This window comes from Hemitrygon akajei, chromosome 18 (assembly GCF_048418815.1).
Source record: "Hemitrygon akajei chromosome 18, sHemAka1.3, whole genome shotgun sequence".
Taxonomy (NCBI): Eukaryota; Metazoa; Chordata; class Chondrichthyes; order Myliobatiformes; family Dasyatidae; genus Hemitrygon; species Hemitrygon akajei.
In genome coordinates, this window is record NC_133141.1 from 5,845,860 (window position 1) to 5,865,118 (window position 19,259).

Here is a 19,259-nt window from a genome sequence, read left to right on the forward strand (position 1 = left end):
TGTCATAAATACCATAACTGCAAGAGTCGGTCAGAAGCTGGTATCACCTGGTGAATAACTAGTTTGAGGCTCAAGTCTTTCCATTGTATATGAGGTACAGGTCATCATTGTTCTCCAATCTCCTGAACAGATAGAGCCCCAAAAACTCAAGAAGATTAGCATATGTTGGGCAAAGCACTTCGCTTGATTGATGCATGTTGATAACCCTGAGCATTCATTCTCTCACCATTGGCAGACAGTGGTTGCATTGTGCACCATCTGCAAGGTAGCATGCTATTACTTGCCTAGGTTACTCCAAGAACAATGCCCAAGCCCACAATCTTCATAACCAGAAAGGAGAAGAATTTCACTGCGTGGAAATGCCACTACCTACACATTTCAAAGGTGCACATTATCAAGTGTTGGAAATATTTTGTTATATCTGGCATCATCATTGGGTCTACATCTGGAGCTGCCTGTCCAACAGTACTGTAGGAATATATTCAAAGGAATTGTAGCATTTGAAGAAGACTTATCACCACCTTGAGAACATTAAGCACTGTCCAAGTCCTGAAAAATGAATAATTAAATATAAATAAGAGTTAAGCTCTGAAATTCTCCTCTTTATCCTGTATCACCAAACCTTTCACATCTATGATATCTCATTGGAAAAACGTGATTAAGCTTTCATCAGTTATATAGAGATATATTTGTTGGTATCTATTAAAATGTTCTACTGTGAATATATAAATTTTGCAACAATAATTAAGATTGACTATTCTAAAGAATTTCTGTTTGCTACTGTGGAAAAATGTTCTTGTTTACATAGAGTACAGAAATGCTGCCTTGTATATTTTAAATTCTTTGCTCGTACAATTATCTAGCTACCTTCCGATTTCTTCATGATTTGAGTGAAAGGTGTGGAGATTGTGGTCTCCTGCATTAATGTATCATGTTATTTTTGACTCAATGTGTGCTTATGATTGTCAATGTTCTCTGAAGTGCCTCAAAATAACTGCGGCTTCCTGCTGCTGATGGGTAAGGATACTGTGGTGCAGTTTTGATGGTCTAAGATGGTCTATTCTGTTTAAATTTTTTCATTTATGTCAAGCCTTTTTTTATTCTCTCCATAAAGATACTCAGTTGTTGGCTTTATTGACAAAAACAAGGACACTCTCTTCCAAGATTTCAAACGGCTAATGTACAACAGGTAATGCAGTGAAAATAATTTGGTGATCTTCAAATGAAATAACGTAGGTTCTGCTCAATGTTGCCTATACACAAACTGAAGTTTGAATTTGATTTGCCATCGATTGTTCAACAGCTTTCTACGTGGATCTCATACTTGTCCAGGCTAATTAATGTAATCTAACATTTACTGAATACAGAGGTTTTCATAAGAAACATTGTTTCTTTTCATCTGTAAATGTAAGCTTGGAATTGATTGTATGTAAAGGTCACATAAATACATTGCATATTACAATAATTTGAAGTTGATTGCCAAATGACCCTATTTCCTATTATAAAGGAATATGGAAATATTTAGTCCACAGAAATTAAATGTCTATTAATGAATGAATACATATATCTGGATTATAATAAGAATATGTGCATGAATTTTTCACCTGTTAACTGAGAAAACCTGAGGGGGTGGTATTGGAACTTTTTTAAAAAAACATTAAAACTGTTCCCAATTTATTGAAAAATCAACATTCAAGCACTTTGCATTAAGACAATGTCTCTCAAAATACATGCTTGAACTACTGACCAGTTGTATTTGCTAGGGCATGTGAAAATAGAATTCTCCAATCCATTTTTGGATGGTACGAGGGGGGAGGTGGGGGGATAAATTAGAGTTGTAGGGGGATGGGAACCAGTGTGCCAGAACATATCGTGGAGTGATGGTAGAGAAGGAAGTTATTAAGTCTACATACAAAGTCAGGAATCAAAAGGTCAAGCATGATGGGACTAAATTTATGAGCTACTATTTCAATGCAAGGAGCATTGTACGAAGGCCAAATGAGCTCAGGGCATTGATCAACACGTGGAATTATGATATTGTAGCTATTAGTGAGACTTGATTGCAGAAAGGGCAGGACTGGCAGCTCAATGTTCTGGGGTTCTGTTGTTTTAGGGATGATAGACCAGGAAGGATTAAATGGTGAGGGGTGGCATTACTAGTCAGGGAAAATATTACGGCAATGTTCAGTCAGTACCGACTGGAGAACTTGACTTGTGAGGTATTATGGGTGGAACTGAGGAATAAGAAAAGTGTGACCATGTTAATAGGGCTATATTACAACAGTATTTAGAGGAGCAAACTTACAGAGAGATCACAGATTGTTGTAAGAAACATAAGGTTGTGATAGGTGACTTTAAATTTCCACATATTGACTGGGACTCCCATAATGTAAGAGGACCGGTTGGCAAAGAGTTTGTCAAATGTATTCAGGAAAGTTTCCTTAATCAGTACATAGAAGCCCCAACTAGACAGAGCGATACAGTTTCTGCTATTAGGGAATGAGTTGGGGCAGGTGACAGAAGTTTGAGTAGGGGAATACTTTGCATCCAGTGATCATAATGCCATTAGTTTCAAAGTAAAAAAAGAAAAGTATAGATCTGGTTCTCGGATTGAGATTTTAAATTGGAGAAGGGGCAGTTTTAATCGTATCAGAACAGATCTGGCAAGTGTGGATTGGAACAGGTTCAGGTAACCTTGATTCTCAAGAGACATAGAGGCCTTAGTTAAGAAAAAGGAGGAGATTCATCGCAGGTATAGGCAGACAGGAGTAAATGAGATACTTGAGTGTAAGAAATGCAATAGAACACTTAAGGGAATCAGAAGGGCTAAAAGAAGACAGAGGTTGCTCTAGTAGACAAGATGAGAAGAATCCTAAGGGCTTCCACAGCAAAAAAGGATAAAATTGGTTCTCTGGGTGGTCAGACTAGAGCTGAAAGAGTTGGGGGAGATCTTAAATGGATTTTTTACATCAGTGTTTACTCAGATGGACACAGTGTCTATAGAAGTGAGGCAAAACAGCAGCGAGGTCATGGACCCTATACAGTTTGCAGAGGAGGAGATGTTTGCTGTCTTGAAGTAAATTTGAGTGGATAAATCCCCAGGGCCTGACAGTGTGTTCTCTCAGACCTTGTGGGAGACTAGTGCAGAAACTGAAGGGGCCTTAACAGATATTTAAAGCATCCTTAGTCACAGGTAAGGTGTCAGAGGATGTGAGGATAGCTAATGTTGTTCCATTGTTTAAGAAAAGCTTTTAAAAATAAGCCAGAAAATCATGGACCAGTGAGCCTGATATCAGTAGTGGGAAAAGTTATGCAAGGGATGGTTAACATGGCTTTTTGCATGTTTTTTGGGGAAAATACCAGGAAAGTGGATGAAGTCAAGACAGTGGGTGTTGTCTACATGGTCTTTAGCAAGGCCTTTGACAAGGTTCTGCATGGGAGGTTGGTCAGTAAGGTTTATTTGCTTGGTATCATGAGGTGGTAAAAAGCATAAGACATTGGTTTCGTGGAAGAAGCCAGCGAGTGATTGTAGATGGTTCCCTCTATGACTGGAGGCCTGTAACTAGTAGTGTGCTACAGCGATCGGGTCTGTTGTTGTTTGTCATCTATATCAATGTCTGGGTGATGATGTAGGAAACTGGATCAGTAAATTTGCAGGTGATATCAAGTTTGGGGGTGTAGTAGACAGTGAGGAAGACTATCAAAGCTTGCAGTGGGATTTGGACCAACTGGTGATATGGGATGAAAAATGGCAGATGGAATTTAATGCAGACAAGTGCTGGGTGTTGCACTGGGAGGACCAATCAGTATAGGTTTTACACAGTGAGCGGAAGGGCACTGAGGAGTGTAGTAGAATGGAGGATTTGGGAATACAGATCCTTAATTCCTTAAAAGTGGTGTCACGGATAGGTAAGGTTGTCAAGAAAGCTTCTGGCACATTGGCCTCCTAAATCTGTATTGAGTACATAAATTGGGATGTTATGTTGAAATTGTACAAGACATTGGTGAGGCCTAATTTTGGAGTATTGTGCCCAATTTTGGTCACCTACCTACAGGAGAAATATAAATAAAAATGAAAGAGTACAGAGAAAATTTACAAGGATGTTGCCAGGCTTTGAGGACCTGAGTTATAGGGAAAGATTGAATAGGTTAGGATTTTATTCCCTTGAATGTAGAAGATTGAGGGAAGTTGTCATGAAGTTATACAAAATTATGTGGGGTATAGATAGGGTAAATGACTATTATGTGCCCAGGTAACCAATGGATATGGAGGTTAAGCTGGGGAGACACAGTTCAGTCAATAGATGGCAATGGATGACTTTAATCATGCAGCTATTATTGTCATCATAATTCAGTTGCAATTTTTTGAAGAAACTAAAAATTGATTACTTGGTTTCTATTAATTACCAAAGTGATCTAGATTTCCAGTGCTCCCAGTGTGGCCTCCTTTATGTTGGTGAGACCTGACATAGATTGGGAGACCATGTTGCCAAGCACCTATCCCTGGCCTGTCATGATGAGGCCACACTTAGATTGGAGGAACAACACCTTGTATTCTTTCTGGGTAGCCTCCAACCTGACGGCATGAACATCGATTTCTTGAAATTACAGTAATGTCCCCCCAAACCCCTCTACTTCACCATTTCCTATCCCCTTTTTCCTCTCTCACCTTATCTCTTTGCCTGCCCATTGCCTCCCTCTGGTGCTTCGCCTCCTTTCTTTCTTCCATGGCCTTCTGTCTCTTTTTTACCAATCTACTTCCCAGCTCTTTACTTTATGCCCTCCCACTTCAGGTTTCACCTATCACTTGTATTTCTCTTCCCCTCCCCCCCCCCACCTTTTAAATATATACACCTCAGCTTTTTTCCTTCAGTCTTGCCGAAGGGTTTTGGCCCGAAACGTCAACAGTTTACTCTTTTCTCTAGATTCTGCCTGGCCTGCAGAGTTCCTCCCGCATTTAGTGTGTATTGCTTGGGTTTCCAGCATCTGCAGATTTTCTCTAGTTTGTGATTAGATTTTATCCAACGGTTTTAATAGTTGATATACACCTGCAATTAAAGCCAAATTAAAATTGAAATTCTGCTGGTACTTTGAGATCTACTTAAAATTATCTTGCCCTTGTGTCTGTCGTGTGCATTTTATTTGCTAAACTATTACTTTGCACATATGGTTTTTCATTTTGGTGCCTCTGGAGCAGGGGTATCTTTGTTTTTCAGAGCTGGATGATTGACTCATTGTTGCTCATTAAGAATGTCTTAGTTTTGTATGAATTAACCATTTTGTTTCCTCTGTATAACAGTACATATTTGTAGTTTGGTTAAAAACCTAAATCTCTCATCTTTTACTTATCTTGGTACTTTAATGGGAGCAAGTCATGGCTCATTTCTCTGTACATTGGTTTCTCTAACATATTCCATGCATGTAATGTTGCAATGAGGTTTGCTTCTACTTTACTACCATTTAAATCATGAATATGACTGCATGCATATTCAACAGAGAATATAGGAATCTGTTTCCATTATATACAGTATGTTTACCAGGAAGATGAGTGAGGGGTGATGTTGTGTGCACAGCTTATTGAAATGATCAGCCAATGCCCACTCCAGGAGAGATGAGATGAAATGATTTTCTCTGAGAGGGTCATGCGTTTTTGGCAAAAGCAGTAGAAATAATTAAATATTTTTAAGACAAAGGTAGAAAGTTTCATGTGCTGAGCTGCGACCTCCATTGAAGTCATGGCTCAGACTTGGGGTCAGGTTAGTGTTGTGGAACGGATGTGGGGGAGTGGGAGGTCAGGCTGGAGTTTAAGTATCTGCTCTGTGTTTGAAGGCCAGTGACATGGACGTGTGACAAAGGACATCTGTAGTTGAATGTTGGGCTGGCAGACCTGCAAGGATGATGGCTGGTGCCACCCCCAACGAGGTCAATGAGTCATCAGTGGGTTCTGGGATTGGAGCTCCGTGTGGACAGGAGGTGTATGGCCCAGTGACCCCCTAGGTATGCAAATTGCCAAGACTGGAGGTTGAGGTCCAGTGTTCGGGATTTTGGTCAATGGAGAGTCTGGAGTTCAGGGCCTGGAGTTTGGAGTCCTCACTAATAGTCCTTATTAGTTGTCATTGATGATTTCTGAGGTCGATTCCAAAAATTGAAACCCAAAGTTCAATCGGATGTTCGGTCATTGATGCCTGATGGCCAGAGCCATGGGTCTGTGAGTCCACGAGGGAAGTTGAAAGCCCAATGTCTGTGAGTGCTGGGGTTAGAGGACTGCCTGTGTGTGCACATGGGTGAGTGGGTGGTAGGGAGGAATGGGATTTGTTTTGCTCTTGTTATTTTGTTGTTACTTATGTGTTCTGCAAATATGGTGGGCATGGTATGTTGGTGCCAGCAAGTGTACAACACTTGCAGGTTGCCTCCAGCATATCCTTAGGTTGTGTAGGTTGCTAAGGCAATTAATGCATTTCATTGTATGCTTCAATATATGATATGATAAATAGATGAATCTGAATTGAAGGTAGAGGTTTACAGTTAACCTTGATCTGAATAAATGGCAGGGCAGATTTGAGGCACTGAGCACTCAAATCTTGCTCTTATTTCTTAAGTTTTTATTAACAATTCAGGCTTCCAAAATGTGTCCCCAAGTATTGTCAGCTTTACTGGCAAGAAATTCGGCTTAACAATTTTGACACCAAGTCACAATATTTAAAGTAAGTCTAGAGATGGGACAAATTTAGAACAAAATTTAATTTCTTTGTTTTATCTTTATTTCTAAAAACTTTCCTATAGTTTGACCATAATGGAAGTGAATTCATTTCAAGATAATGATATGCTTAACCCAAATTTTATTTCCCTCCCCCAAAGGAAATGTATCATGCACTCCAGCATCTGATATTTTAGTCTGCTAAAGGTGGATCAGAATCAAAGTCAGGTTTAATAACACTGGCGTATGTCATGAAATTTGTTATCCAGAGGCAGTACATTACAATAGATAATAAACTGAATTACAGTCAGAAGTATATATTTATTTTTTGAATTTATTTAAAATAAGTACTGCAAAGAGAGGAAAAAAGTAGTGAGTATATTAGGTATTGAAATATTTGTTCATCTGGTTGGTGAAGGGAGGTTGAGAGGTTATTGTGGATATGCAGAGTAGATTCTGATAGTGTTGGTGAAGGGCTGATATTTCGTGCATGGTTAATGTTACATTTGCATGGAGCAAGAACGTCAACTAAATAGTAGGATTAAATGCTTTTAATGAGTCACGTTAGCCACTGTACACATTGGGCAGCTTATAGTGTGGAAGTATTGAACCGGGCCTGCAAAGATGAAGAACATGCACACTTGAAAGCCTGCGCAAAAAAGAGCGTGCTTCCTACGCATAGGAGGCCCAATCAATTCACCATGCAATCAATCTGCTGCACTTGTCATATTCTTGCAAGCAATCTGATACAGTTCACCTCTGCTGGCTATAAATGGGAATTGCAGAAGAAGGAAATAAATGAGGTAAAATGAGAAAAATGATGAAATTTTATCCTGCTTGGTGGCAGTCAATTGGCCAGCACACCCTCGTGCAATGCTGCAGAGGGGCAGCTTCTCTCTCTGTGGCTTCCCAATTAGCTGATGTTGAGGACAGAGGCTTTGAATCTCCTCTTCACTTACTGATGTGTCCATTGATTCATCTGCTGGGATACTGGCTTTATCAACAGAGGACACTTCTGTTGCTTCCCAGGGTCCCCCATCAGTTCAGATTCATTCTGTAGAGATTTGCTCAGAGCATCGAAGTATTTCTGCCCAAATTCTCCCAAGTGCATGCAGAGCAGCTTGAGTTTCATTGCTTCCTCCAGCTTTGCCACTGGTGTTAAAATTGATAGAAGTTCATTCTGGTCCAGGAAGGATGCCTTCCATTGCAGCCAGGTTCCAAGGGTCAGTTTGCCAAAATGGATTGGGTGCTTGGAGTAGAACAACCATTCTTGTTTTGGCCCCACCCTTGTCGCTAACTGTTACGTACACGCAGAGCATGAAGGACAATAGAATAGTAGGATTTAACATTTTTACTAAGTCATGTTAGCCATGGTACATGATGGGCGCAACAAACCAGGCCTGCTGAGATGAGAAGCATGCTCTCTTGAAAGCCCATGCAAAATAAAAAGTGGCTGCTGCAAGTAGGAAGCCCAGTCGATTTACTGCGCAATCAATGGGCTGCTTGTGCACTTGCCATGTTCTCGCAGTTTATTCAATACAGTCCAGTTAATGGTTTAGATCCTAGAGTTTAGATTAGATAAAACGCATGTATTAGATATTCCTTGTATAGATTTTGAAATACATGAACAATTTTTATTGTGTTGTAAATTATTTTAAGTAATCTGAACATTCAAGCCTTTTAAGTGCTTGCTGCACTCTGATTGTGATTATTGTCTCACTTGTGTGTTTCTAACATCTGATTGAATAACTGTAACTATCTATGTAACCAGCTCTAATCCTGTACTGAAGATCATGTGGCCGGAGGGAAAACTCAGTATTACAGAAGTGACAAAACGTCCTTTAACTGCTGCCACCTTGTTTAAGAACTCCATGATTGCTTTAGTAGAAAACTTGGAATCAAAAGTAAGTAAATCATAAATGTCAATATTTCAATTTCATCTCAGTTTTCTGACATCATAAGAATTTAGAAAGCAACATTGAGGTGAAATTTCTTGCCATTAGTCTTTGATTTTATTACCTCTGCTTTCAAATGAATAAAATTTGCTTCCTTTGAATTAAACCTCAATTCACCATAAATGGTATTGGCACCAACTGAAGCTTGGATGATCCTGCACAATGTGAGCACCACGTGTGTTAATTTAAAATCAAATCGAAGTTATGTTGCTGTATCACTCGTGTGTTTGGTTATAATGGATGCCAGTGAATCGAGAGAAAATGTACTGTACTCTGTTCTAATCCAAGGCCTTGATGTACCTGCTTTTTCCGTTGCAGCTGGAGCTCATAACCAATGAGCCCTATCCCCAACACCCAACTGCAATAATAACCATTACCAGAATTCCCCAAAGGTATTGATATTTAACAAATAGGTAGAGAGGAAGAAATATATTCCAGTTGAGAAGGAGCAATGTTTCAAAGTACAAAATGTTCTTCGATCATGTTAGTATTGCACTACTCTGCCAAAAGCAAGGGAGACATGAATCTTTTAAAAATGGAATTGCTCTCAGTAAATAGCATTCTAAAATCTCAGTTATCTTTTAATTGGCTGTGAGATCAACTGAATGGGTTTATCAGTTATGGTATTAACCCTTACATCCAGGTATTATTTACCATGGTCAGAGGTGGAGACCTGCGCAAGGAAGATATTAAAGTGCCACAGGGGGTGCGCCATCCCCAGTAGCACTATCTTCACCACGTTGAGGTAAATCCCGGTGGCAAGGGTGAACCCAGGACAACTGGTCCCACATCTTGGCTGCAGGAGGCGGCCGGGCACCTGGTCTGTTAAGGCCCGCCTATTGCGCGCCGCCAGAGCATTGCTTTTCTGTCAGGGTGTGCTCCCTTAGCCTTGTCTCAGCAGACTTACCACAAGGCAGTGGGGCTATTTACCCATAGCTGGGACAGTGGTTGATGGGCACCAGGGCATATTCACACAATGGTGGGCCTCCACGCCACGTCTCTGGGGCCCACTGCTGCTCCAAGATCTCCTGTAGTTTAGCCTGGGACTGTAAGATACCCAGTTTCCGCATGTGGCCCCGAGGAGGCACTGCAGGAGTCTTGGTAGTGGAGAGGCACTGTACTGGCAGGAGGAGGCTTACACACTCGGCTCCTCTTTTCACTCTCTGTTGAGAAGGCTAGTCAGCAGCAATAGCTGTAAGCAGAGAGCACTATGTGGCATGCAACATGCACTAACTACAAGCACTACTGCACTCAACTCTTCACACACACCCTGTGAGCAGATACTCCACCCACACACAGATCAGACCTGAGGACCTGGAGAATGTTGCTGCTGACCGTAACACTTAGCGACAGCTGTGTAAGGACAGGGTTCGTATTCTGGAGATGGAAAGAACAACCAGAAGACAGTAGAAGAGAACCAGGAGAAATGCAGCCATGGTTGCCATCACTACTATCATTACCACCACCACTACCGCATATGCATGTCCCACCTGCAATAGAGCTTGTGGGTCCAGGATAAGACTGTATAATCATCAAAGATCTCACCGTTAAAGGAGTGGACGTCGTCATCGGATTCCGATGGACACCCGAAGATGAAGAACCCTTACATACTGTTTGGGTCAAATTTGACCCGTTTTGACATTTGACAGCAGTAAAAACACCCTAATTGCCATTTTTTTAAGCCGAAATTTGATGACTTTTCCTAACGTGACCCAAAATACACAAAAATGAAAATATTTAAAGATTTTATACTTCTGTACAGATGCCATTGAGTCTGTTCCGGGTCAAATTTGACCCGTATCTATTGAAATGGATTTTAGATCTCTGAAACATAAATGGGTGATTAATCCTTAATTAATTAATGTCAGATAGGTTATTTATACACTCTAAATAGATCTGTGGTTCAAAATTTGGTATAGACACTTGTTATGAGGGGATTCTTGGATGGGTCAAAATTGACCTGGACCATACTGTGAAGGTATAGAATATAAATAGTATATAAGGGTTAAACTGCAGTTCAATTTACACCTATTTCTCTATATTTAACAACTTTTTAAAAGAAGTCTTTTAGTGTTCACCAATTTATTCACTGGAGTTGGGTGTTTTCTCTAATTACATGATTTTTAAGTGACTTCATTTTAGACTGATTACAAACCAAGGAAAATTTATCATGTACTCCAGCATTTAATGTTTTGATCTGCTTAGATGACATGTCAGGTGCTAAAATATTTGTTATTCTGCCTGATGAAGAGCTTGAAGGGAATTTAAAAGGATCTACTGATTAGATTCCGGTGGTAAATGATTGCTGGATTTATTGTTCATTCTTAATTATCCTTTAGATTGTGGTGTTCATTTTTAAATATTGCTGTCTGTGCAGTGAAGGTAATCCCACAATGCTAGGTGGTACAGAGATACAGGTTCTCCAAGTTTAAGTATAGTGCTAGAGATAGATTGCCCTATGACTGTCTGAAAACTTTTTATGAGATGCTCCCATCTTGCAGGATGAATCTGTCTCCATCTCCGATAGCCCTCCCCCAGATCACAGGGAGATCACAATCTACCAACATCAGGATAACCAGGTGGACAGCCGAATGATCACCTGAGATCTTCTGGAATAAGCTCAGAGATTTTACATGGAACCATAAAACAATACAGCACAGAAAACAGGCCATTCGGCCCTTCCAGCCTGACAGAACTTTATTCCGCTAGTCCCATTGACCTGCACCCAGTCCATAACCCTCCAGACCTCTCCCATACATGTATCTATCCAATTTATTCTTAAAACTTAAGAGTGAGCCTGCATTTACCGTGTCAGATGGCAGATCGTTCCACACTCCTACCCCTCTCTGCATTTAGACTTTGGTGAGAGTGAGCAGTTGGCAGCTGAAATGTTGTAGAATACTTAGAGGAAAATCAGGGGAAATCTTTGGCAAAGGTCAGTGACGTGAGTAAGAGCCCACAAAGAGGTGAATTACTGAATGAAGCCGTGATGGGGCACAGAAAGTGATCCTGAGGGGTGGAGGACTGAGGCACTGAAGCAAGGATGCAATCCGGGTGTGGGTGGAACAAGGAAATATGAGTGCACACAGATCCATGTCTACATATGTGGACTAAATCAGTTCTTAAAAGTCTGAACTGCAAATTACCTTAGATTTCCTTGCTAGTGAATGAAAACCTTGATCTGTAAAGTCTGCATCTTAGCTAGTATACAAATGCCATCCAAGATTAAAATAATTTGTATTCAGTTGTCTTCCATTCCTCAAGTTAGAGTGAAGGCAGATCATCTTCAGTGTCAACAGCCTCCCAAAAAGACAACCCTTAATGATAGTTGAGGGTTTAAAAACTAGACTGGTTTTGAAAGGGTTTTCCATTGAAGTAGCAAGATAAGGTCTTTCACATCTACCTAAGACCTTAGTTAATTGTAAAATTCAATAATGTTGAATTAATAAGCTTAGATGCAGTACACAAAATTATTAATGGAACAGAATTTGTCTAAAAACTCTCCCTGAAGCATTCAAAAATTTAATTGTTGGATATTTCATTTTAACGTCAAAGAAGCGCAACCGTATTTGGTTTAAATTTAAAAAATCAAATTCTTCATTGACAAATAGAAAAGTGCCAGAGAAAATTCTTTGTTAATAATGGGCACAGTTTGGTCAAGAAGAAACATTGTATGCTTAAAATCTGAAATTAAATTGCCATCCTTTTGTTAGAGAGGAAGCTCCATATTAATGATTAATTTCCTGACTTATTGGACCTGAAGGTTCTAAGTGTATTGATTTTAAGGATTATGAATCACTCATGTCTATCGCCCAGACTGATTGAAGGGAAGTGATTGGATTATAAATGTTGGATGCAGTCTACTGTCATCTTGTTCAATTAAACAATTTCTTGGGATCAGGTTGCGATTTATTAGCTATTAAATGACCCATGCCAGTTTAGGATCCGGTGCGATTGAAATTGTTACTCAGCTGCATGAGCTAACCATGTAGTTTAGAGAAGCATAAATGTAATCAACTTCTGAAAATTGGTTCCATTGACTTTAATAGCAAATTTCCAAAATGGTAACAGACAAGCCATACCATATCAATGGTGCTCAAAAAATCTAGAACTATTTTCTACACTGGCATCTTTGAATGCAGTCATCTTTATCTTAAATCTACCATGCTTTGCCTGTTGATGCTTATTTACTACAATACTTTAGTGGCTTGCAAGGATGCAGGTAGAGGCACAGACTAGTCATCCATATATTACTTTTTGAGAAGGAATGCCTCTGACTCTGTCTGCAAGCTAGCACTTCTACAAGAGATTAGAATCTCAACAGCTCCACCCCACTATATCGAAAACAAGTTTGCATTGTTTCTGGGTTAGAACACTTTGATCTCTTGTGTACCACAAGGATTGGTGCAAAGAATTTTCTTGTTTTTTCATATATATATATATATGTTTACAATTTAGTTATGGATACAGAGAAAAATGGTTAAGTTTGCAGGTACAGGTGATTTAGTGATATCTTTGATAGAAAAGAGAGGAATCTTGGGCAGCAGGATAAAGTTGGTGAATTTTAAAATGTGCAAGGCAACAGGTAGAATTTATCTGCCTACCACCATCCCTAACGGCATGTTCCATGCATCCACCACTCTGTATTTAAAAAAACCTATATCAGACATCCTCCTGTACTTTCTGCCGGTGACCTTATGCCCTCTGATATTAGCCATCTCCACCCTACATGGATTCCATGATCTCTCTGTTCCTCTGCACAGTTAAGAAGACAAAAGCCAGGAGATTGGGGCTGAGAGGAAGATTGGATCAGTCATGATGAAATGGCAGAGCAGAGTCAATGGGCCAAATGGCCTAATTCTGCTCCTATATCTTCTAGTTTATGGTCCCAATGCAACTTGTCTACCACAGAAACAGGTCTATGGCGGTTGCCTTTTCTCTGGTTCTGGGGCATCCAGATAGTAAAGACACTGACATTAAACTATTGCTGATTGACTACAGATCTGACTTCAGTACCATAATTCTAGGCAAACTCATCACCAATCTCTGGACCCCGAGAGTCAGCACCTTCCACTGCAACTGCATCTTTGATTTCCTGGCTAACAGACCACAGTCAGTAAGGATAGGTAGCAACACCTCCTGCACAATTATTCTAAACACTGGTACTCCTAAAGGTTGCATCCTCAGTCCCCTACTCTAATCCCTGTTTACTCATGACTGTATTGCCAGATTCTGCTCTACGAGGGGTGATTGATAAGTTCATGGCCTAAGGTAAAAGGAGTCAATTTTAGAAAACCTAGCATATTTATTTTGCAACATAGTCCCCTCCTACATTTACACACTTAGTCCAGCAGTCATGGAGTATACGGATCAAGGACTTCCAGAAAGTGTCCACAGCAGGGGTGATTGATAAGTTCGTGGCCTAAGGTAGACGGAGATGAGTTATTAACTTCAAACTTTCTGCATAATCACTCAGAGTTGAACTGCATGTGCTTGCAACGAGAGCTGTATAACTCATCTCCTTCTACCTTGGGCCACGAGCTTATCAATCACCCATGTTATGGACACTTTCTGGAGGTCCAAGATCCGTATGCTCCACGACCGCTGGACTAAATGTGTAAATGTAGGAGGGACTATGTTGAAAAATAACTCCGCTAGGTTTTCTAAAATTGACTCCTTCTACCTTAGGCCACAAGCTTATCAATCACCCCTTGTAACTCTATTTACAAGTTTACAATTGATACCATTGCAATGGGCCATATCTTAAATAACAATGAGTTGGAGTACAGGATGGTGTTAAAGAGCTCAGTGACATGGTGTCGTGACAACAATCTTTCCCTCAATGTCAGCAAAACAAAAGGGCTGGTTATTGACTTTAGAAAAGAGGGTGGTGTCCATTTTTCCTGTCTACATCAGTAAGGGGTAGAGAGTCGAGGATGTGGCTTTCAAGTTGCCACATAGATGCCATGGCCAAGAAATCTCACCAAAGCCTCTACTTCCTAAGGAGGCTTAAAAAACAGTCAGCAAGCTCTGTCAATCATTGCCAATTTTTATCAATGCACGAAAGAAAGCATCCTATCTGGATGCATAATGGCTTAGTATAGCAACTGCTCTGCCTGTGACTGCAAGAAACTGCAGGGGGTTGTGGGCACAGCTCAGCACTTCACAGAAACCAGCATTCCTTCTATGGACTCTGTACTTTATGCCTCAGTAAAGCAGCCAGTATAATTAAAGACTCCAGCCACCCCGGAAATTCTCTTTTCTCACCTTTTCCATCAGGCAGAAGATGCAAAAACCTGAAAGCACATGCCACCAGGCCACACCTTCAATTCTGCCTTTATTAAATGGTTCCCTTGTACTATAAGTTAGACTCCTCACCCCACAATCTATCTTGTTTTGATCTTGTGCTTTATGTTTGCCTGCACTTCACTTTCTCTGTGACTGTTACACTTTATTAATTCCATAATTGTTTACCTTGTTCTGCCTGTAATGATCTGATATGTATGAACAGTGTGCAAGACAAGTTTTTCCACTGTATCTCAGTACATGCAAAAGTAATAATCCAATTCCGTTTTCAAATTCACTAAAGAAGGCAGGGAGCAGACTTGAGTGGACCATGAACTTGTACACTCTTACAGCTTAATTATGCTAAAAATATCTATAGTGTTTCAGTAGCATATAACAAGTGGTTTTGTAAAATTCTTTTGGTGATTCTAACTGAACTTGTGCAATGTTGTCCAGATAAACACTTATCAACCTACAAACATTTAATGTTTCTGTGGGTCAAACTGAGTGCTGTAGTGCCATGTGAAGGTATCTATTGTAGGGAGAGTGTAAGTAATTTAAGATTACAATATTACCTTTGGAGTACATATTCTTGTTTTACACTCATGTACTGATCAGTACTTAATTGCAAGGCAAACCAAATTTTTGCACAATATTAAGGTATTGCTATGATACATCAAATACAGTTTGCACAGTGCATCTGTTATCCAATGTATGCCAACAGTTGAATCATAATTACATATTAAGGATGTCAATTTATAGATTTCAATTTGTTTTCCAGGAGCCTTACTATGTTCGATGTATAAAGCCCAATGAGCTAAAATCTCCGCTGCTGTTTGATGAGCAACGTTGCCAGCACCAGGTGGAATATTTAGGTTTAATGGAAAATGTACGTGTTCGAAGGGCAGGATTTGCTTACAGACTGACTTATGAAAGATTCTTGCAGAGGTAAAGATTTTTGACTAAGTCGTTACGTTTTGATTAAGGCCAGATAACTAATTATGCATTAGTCATAACATTGCCACATTTCTGTTAAGCCAACAAGCACTGATATATGAAAAATTATGTCCTTGTTTTCTTTCCCTCTATTTTTTTATTGTGTAGTTTAGGACAGTGGACATTCTAGTTTCAAAATGTTAAGACTCAATCTTTGGATCTTGGAAAGTAGTATTTGTTGCATATGCATGATGAAAAAATGAGTGGTATAGTATGATTAAGCATATTTATTGAGTCATGTTAGCCACAGTACACACTGGGCAACTTGCAGTGCAGGGGCTACAAACCAGGCCTGTCCAGACAAAAAGACATGCAATCTCAAAAGCCTGGACCAAAAGCGAGGGCCCTCCGTGCTTAGGAGGCCCGATCAATTCACTGCACAATCAATGTACTGCATGCGCACCTGCCACATTCTCGCAATTGATGTGATGTGTTCACCCCTCCTCTCCCCACCCACCCCAATCGATGGGACCATAGAGGAAGGGAATAAATGAGGTAAACTGAGAAAAATGATTAAATGTCTATCCTGCTTGGTACTGAGCAACTGGCTGACGCATCTTTGTAGACTGCCCCAGGGTAAAGGGGGGGGGCATCTTCCTCTTACTGATTAGAGTCATAGAAGAGTACAACATAGAGACAGGACTTTTGGCCCATCTAGTCTGTACCAGCCAAACCATTTAAACTGCCTGCTCCCATCAACCTCGCCCGTAGCCCTCCATCTTCTATGTTTCAATGAATAAAGTTCAAACCCGTTCAATCTTTCCATCTAACTCAGATCCATCAGACCTGGGAACACCTTTGTATATTTCTGTGCTATTTCAACCTAATAAGGTCCAGATAAGCATCAAATAAGGTGCAAATAAGCACTTTTCCTGTAGGTAGGTGACCAAAATGGCACACAATACTTTAAATTAGGTCTCATCAATGTCTTGCACAACTTCAACATAACATCCCAACTCCTGTACTCAGTACTTTGATGTATGAAGGCCAATGTACCAAACACTTTCTTTCTGACCCTATCTATCTGTGACACCACTTTCAATGAATTAGGGACTTGTATTCCCAGATCCCTTTGTTCTACAGCACTCCTCATTGTCCTACCATTCACTGTGTAAGACCTCCCCTTGTTGGTCCTACTGAAGTGCAAGACCTTGTACTTGTCTGCATTAAATTCCATCTGCCATTTTTCAACCCATTTTTCCAGCAGGTCTAGATCCTGCTGCTAGTTCTGATAGTCTTCCTCACTGTTCACTACACCCCCAATCCTGGTGTCACCAACAAATTTGCTGATCCAGTTAACGACATTAGCATTCAGATCATTGATATAGATGACAAACAATAACAGACCCAGCACACTTCCCTGCAGTACTCCACTAGTCACAGGCCCCCAGTCAGAGCGGCAACCATCTACTACCACTCTCTGGCTTCTCCCAAAAAGCAAATGTCTAATCCAATTTACTGCCTATCTTGAATGCCGATGACTGAACCTTCTTGACCAACCTCCCATCTGGGACCTTGTCAAAGGCTTTGCTAAAGTCCATGTAGACAACATCCACTGCCTTGTCTTCATCAACTTTCTCAAAAATCTGTAAGGCTGGTTATACATGACCCCCCATGCATGAAGCCTCATCTTCTAGAGGAACAATTTTGTTCCTTGCAGTCCTTTTGCTCTTAACATATCTGTAGATTAGCTGATGTGGAGGGCAGAGGCTATAAATCCCCTCTTCTCTTGATGAAGCATCCATTGATTCATCTGCTAGGACACTGTCTTCATCAGCAGGGTAAGCTTTTGTAGCTTCCTGCGTCCCAGATTATTTTCGTCGCTGGCAAAAATAATCCAAATGTAGCCTGACAATTCCTCTGTCAGCCAGCTCATATTCTGCTACGTGACTGGAAGACAGCTGGTAACTAGGTTTCTTCCTGCAAGATGCGCCCTGTAGACTCGGGCTCTGGTAACAAACATTTGTGACCTAGTGTGTATATCGTATTACTGTGTGGCCTCTTGCCTGCTGCAAATTTGTTCCTGGATAAGATGCACTTAAACATTAACACTTTGCTGGCAGTTCTTCTTAAGTTTGAATATCACTGCCAGACCACAGTATTGTCCCAAAGCATCCACTTGGAAAACCTGCTGGTCCTTTTGTAATGGAGAAATCAATGCGGGTTTCTCCTCAATATGGTTGATGCAGGACAGCGTAATGGCATCTTTTGAATCCTATTTTTTGCCCAGCAAATTAGGCCGTTTGCTTCCATTGATCACATGCACGGGTAAGTGAAATAGGTCCCCCGCTGAACCACTTCTACCGTAAAAGCCCCCATGCATGTCCACACTACCTTCAGTGTAGCTGTGAAACACTGAGATCAGTGGTCATGGGGGTAATTTTGGAATCTGGTGTAAGGATAATTCACTTAACAAGGTGATGGCTGACCCCATATCCAGCTCAAATTTCACAGGCTGATTGTCAGCTGTAAGTGAATCCAAGTAAGGAGGCTGGATTCTGTGGCCCAAGTCATAGGTTTGGAAAGTGGTGCCCACTTCTTTGCTCCTGCTGTCTCCTTGCATGGAGTTGATGGTTGAATTCTACTGCATTCTGATGGCATGATGCTTTGTGAAGCACACCCTCTCGAGGTGCCCTACCTACTGACAGAACTGAGAGAGTGTCTTTTGATGTTTGCAATTGTGCCATTGGGTACAACTTTACGCACAGTGCTAACATCTTTGTGGAGTCTTACGTGATGTTGCCTGTGGGTTGTGGGTCGGAATTCCCTGGCAAACATTGACATCTCCAGAAGGAGTTCTTGCTCCAGTACTGCCTGACTCAGTGGAGATGGAGGTAGCTGAATCTGTATAAGGCCTCTCTTGACTGCCTCTCAGTGGCAAGCTGTGGAGTGTGCTTTGTCCCAAGACAAATCATGCTTTTTGGACAGGAGACTCTCCTGGGTGCTTCCATCTTTAGACTCTAACAATCAATGCTTGGATAAGCATCGTTTCTTCAAATTTGCTTTGGGGAATATCTTTGTACTTGCTGTCCTGTGCCACTAAGATCAGTGTTGTGATGAAATCGTCTTTTTTCTCATCGGGGTCTGCCGTAGCTGTGAGAAGCTGAAGCATGACATAAAAGCATTGTCCTGCATCCCCAAACATAGTCCAAAGCCTGAAGCATGTCTGTCAGTTCAGATTCATTCTGTAGGTGCAGAGCATAAATGTACTTCTGCCCAAGTTCTTCCAAGAGCAGCTTGAGGCACATTACTTTCTCTAGCTTTACCACTGGTCTTAATATTGCTAGGAGTTCTTTCTAGTCTAGGAAGAATGCCTTACATTACAG

The 19,259-nt window shown here is 40.7% G+C and overlaps 1 protein-coding gene across 2 annotated transcripts in view; it reads left to right on the top strand.

Moving 5' to 3' along the window:
• myo1d (myosin 1D) overlaps positions 1–19,259 on the top strand; it is a 557,628-nt gene that overhangs the window by 197,215 nt on the left and 341,154 nt on the right. Inside the window, exons 14-16 of one of the 2 annotated variants that reach the window (XM_073070702.1) lie at positions 1,115–1,189; positions 8,469–8,601; positions 15,719–15,885. In XM_073070702.1, the coding sequence (XP_072926803.1) occupies positions 1,115–1,189; positions 8,469–8,601; positions 15,719–15,885 (375 nt within the window). The remainder of the gene's footprint in view (positions 1–1,114; positions 1,190–8,468; positions 8,602–15,718; positions 15,886–19,259) is intronic. The other variant, XM_073070703.1, reaches the window with a different exon arrangement.